Source organism: Glycine max, chromosome 13, assembly GCF_000004515.6.
Source record: "Glycine max cultivar Williams 82 chromosome 13, Glycine_max_v4.0, whole genome shotgun sequence".
Taxonomy (NCBI): domain Eukaryota; kingdom Viridiplantae; phylum Streptophyta; class Magnoliopsida; order Fabales; family Fabaceae; genus Glycine; species Glycine max.
The window spans coordinates 34,495,064-34,499,215 of record NC_038249.2 but is presented as its reverse complement, the minus strand read 5'-3'; the positions used below and the strand labels follow the sequence as shown (position 1 = coordinate 34,499,215).

The following is a 4,152-nucleotide window of genomic DNA, read 5'->3' as shown; positions in this document are numbered from 1 at the left end:
ATGTTTAAATTGAACAAATTCATAAAATACTTCTAAAAGAAATTCACTTGTATTAGTTATTTATTTTTTATCCGTAAAAAATAAAAACAATATAATTTTTTTTTATAATACTCATATACTTTACATAAACAACTAAATTAGATCCATGTATACAAACTATCCATGTTTATGAAAAAATATTACATAACTCTCTTAGTTTACAAATAAAACAATTATCCTTAAACGTCACTCTCAAGCATTCTAAGGGGCAATTAACCTCTACCACTCCAAGTTCGTGGCACTTACAATGAAAGTTCACATACCCTCTTAGAAGATAAAACTCCTACTATCAAGTGCAAGGCCATCGGTTTAAAAATCAATGCTTTTTTTATATTAAAAATTACAATAAAATGACATTATCTATATTAAAATATTACATTTTTTCTATAAAAACTTGAGATTAAGACATTAACAAGCTGAAAGGCAAAGCTGAATTTCAGGATGTCTTAATTCCACTTTCAACGTACGTTGAGTTAAATTGCAAATTGTTCATTGATCTTTAATATATCATTTTGTTCTTTCAAGGAATTTCCTTCTCAAAGAATTAGTAACTTGATTATAACCCATAAAAATAAGTGAAAAAGGCTATGCCTAATTTGCAAAAAAACTACAAGAAAAAGTGGGATGAAGAACACAATTTTAATTTGTTTGCCATTGATTCTAAACATGCAACTGCATAAAATGACCTCTGTTGAAAAAAACTTTCTAGCTTCTTCCTCTGTTACGAACTCAATCAAAAGACCTGCTACAGACAATTTCCATTTGCACTAAAATTGGATGGCATTACACAATTTGATTGATTGTGTCGACAAAAAATAAAGTTCTGTCAGGGTTAGTACCTAAAAGAGACAGCGAACTCAATACGATAAGAGTACAGAGTCATAACGCTTCTAGAGCAACCATATGATCACGAGTACCAATTCAAGCCAAACCAAAAAATGGAATGGGTTTTTCCATCTTTAAGAATTCCATAAAATGTTTAGATTTCTAAATTGAATATTCCAGTAGTTAATTTAGCATTTTAAAAAAATAAGTGATGCAAGAGAAAGTAAAAAAAGATGAGAGATCCTTTACAAGAATGATTGATTTGTTAGAATTTAGAAAGGAGGATGTGATAATACTATGCAAATTGGTGTATTTTCCATAGCTCACTATTTGTTCTGTGCTGGTACAAAGAAATTAGCTTCTTCTGAATTCTGATTTGCAGTATTTTGATCACTAAGTAACCATTAAAGACATTTTAATAATGTTTCAGTAACAATTAACCAAATAACGAGAGATATAATTAACAAAAAATAATATTAGTCCCACTTAGGGAATATTTAGTACTAAAAGAAACCAACATCGTATGGAAAAACAAGCAGCCTATATTAGTAGCCAACGTGAAGACAAAATTTAAGAAGCTATATTAGCTTACTATTTTTACAAAACCACCATGAAGATAAATATGCTCAGGAAATCAGTAACTTGTCCTGCCATCACCCTCAGTTATCACGTCCTGGAAGGTTCCATTGCTAGGAATCATGGGCAAGACATGCTCTTGATGGGGTACAATGACATCAAGAAGATAGGGGCCAGGGGTCTCCAGCATTTTCTGAATTGCCGCTCTAAGGTCTTCTTTCTTGGTCACACGAGCTGCCGGTATCCCACAAGCATCAGCAAACTTCAACATATTGGGGTATATGGCATTCTCATTAGAGGGGTCTCCCAGATATGTGTGAGCCCTGTTAGACTTATAGAACCGATCCTCCCACTGAACAACCATACCCAAGTGTTGATTATTCAACAACAATATCTTAACAGGGAGCTTCTCCACCTTGATGGTGGCCAGCTCCTGAACATTCATCATAAAACTCCCATCACCATCAATGTCAACCACAACCGCACCGGGATTAGCCACAGCCGCACCAATGGCAGCCGGCAATCCAAACCCCATAGCACCAAGACCACCGGATGTTAACCACTGCCTAGGCCTCTTGTACTTGTAAAACTGAGCAGCCCACATCTGGTGCTGTCCAACTCCGGTACTCACAATAGCTTCCCCATTGGTTAACTCGTCAAGAACCTGTATAGCATACTGAGGAGAAATCTCTTTCTCAAAAGTCTTATAACTCAAAGGAAACCTTCGCTTCTGCTCATTCAGTTCTTCCCTCCAACCTCTAAAATCAAGCTTCCCTGCAACCCCTCTGCTCTCTAACACGCGATTAATCCCCTTCAATGCCAACTTCAAATCCGCACAAACCGACACATGCGGCTGCTTGTTCTTCCCAATCTCAGCTGAATCAATATCAATGTGAACAATCTTAGCCCGGCTCGCAAAAGCCTCAAGCTTCCCGGTGACACGGTCATCAAACCTCACCCCAAACGCAAGCAAAAGATCAGCCCTATCCACAGCATAATTAGCATAAACAGTCCCATGCATCCCAAGCATCTGAAGAGAATTATCATCAGCAATGGGATAAGCACCAAGACCCATCAAAGTGCTAGCAACAGGAACACCGGTGAGCTCGACAAAACGCCGCAATTCCTCACTAGAATTCAAACAACCACCACCAACATACAAAACCGGTTTCTTAGATTCCATAACCAACCTCACAATAAGCTCCAAATGTTTCTCATTAGGAGACTTAGGCAACCTAGACGTGTAACCAGGTAACCTAATTGGTTGATCCCAATTAGGAATCGCAAGCTGTTGCTGAATATCTTTAGGTATATCAATTAACACAGGGCCAGGTCTACCCGAAGTGGCTAAGAAAAACGCTTCATTAACGATTCTAGGAATGTCATCAACATCGAGAACGAGATAGTTATGCTTAGTGATGGAACGTGTTACCTCGACGATGGGGGTTTCTTGGAAGGCGTCTGTGCCGATCATGCGGCGGGGGACCTGGCCGGTGATGGCGACGAGGGGGACGCTGTCAAGCAAGGCGTCGGCGAGGCCGGAGACGAGGTTGGTGGCGCCGGGGCCGGAGGTGGCGATGCAGACGCCGGGGAGGCCGGAAGAGCGGGCGTAGCCCTCGGCGGCGAAGACGCCGCCCTGTTCGTGGCGAGGGAGGACGTTGCGGATGGAGGATGAGCGAGTGAGCGCCTGGTGGATCTCCATGGAGGCGCCTCCGGGGTAGGCGAAGACGTCCGTCACGCCCTGCCGCTCCAGCGCCTCCACGAGGATGTCGGCGCCCTTGCGGGGCTCATCGAGGCCGAATCGGGAGGCGAAAGCTTCAGCGGCGGCGGTGGAGGATTTCGTGGTTGCATCGGATAGGGCGCTGGAGATTCTGAGAGAACGGCGCTGGGAGTGATGGGGGCTGTATGGGATTGCGAAACGCACAAAGGGATTCGGGGAATGGGATGATGAAGGGAGGACGCTGAACGCAGCTTTTGGGGCAGTTATAGCCGCCATCTTCCAATACCACAATAATCTAAAGCCAGGCCCTAATAATCTATATAAAAACTGAATTCTCCCTGCTGCTCCCACATTTTAACTGTGTTTATGCTTTTCACTTTTCATTCATTAACCTATTTTAATTTATTATTATTTTTATTCAAATTCAAACATTTCATGAATTAACTTAGGTTTAATTACTGTTTTATTTTAGTTCTTGAATTTTGGTTATATTTTTTTTTTTTAGTTTCTGAAATTTAAAAATAATTTTTAGTCTTTATATTTTGAAAATGATATTTTTTAATTTTTAACATAATAATAAATTGATCCTTTATGGTGATGTGTAATTACTTTGTAAGATTTATTGTTTTATTATATGAAGTAGTGTTTAAATTTATTGTTTTATTATATGAAGTAGTGTTTAAATTTATTGTTTTTTACATAATTTTTTTATTTGTTGTCTTGTTTTATTTACTATTGTTTATTTTAATGAAATTCCTATTTTAATATAATGTTCATTGTTTTAATTATAACATTATTTGTTTTAAATTTTTAACAAAGTATTTGATCTTCAAACAAAAAAAAATGGGGCAATACAATATTAATTAAAAACTTAAAATTGTAATTACATAATAATACACTTTGGCATATAATATATATAAAAAAAAACACATATAAATAATACTATAATGACATTTTAAACAGGCACAAAACAGTTGAGTATGATATAATTA

At 38.0% G+C, this 4,152-nt stretch overlaps 1 protein-coding gene across 1 annotated transcript; it reads right to left on the bottom strand.

The window, feature by feature from the left end:
* Window positions 1-1,277: 1,277 nt before the first annotated feature.
* Window positions 1,278-3,500, bottom strand: AHAS3 (acetohydroxy acid synthetase). The gene has a single exon (NM_001354875.1). The coding sequence runs from the start codon at window positions 3,434-3,436 to the stop codon at window positions 1,499-1,501; it is 1,938 nt and encodes a 645-aa protein (NP_001341804.1). The 5' UTR covers window positions 3,437-3,500; the 3' UTR covers window positions 1,278-1,498.
* Between the last annotated feature and the right edge of the window lie 652 nt (window positions 3,501-4,152).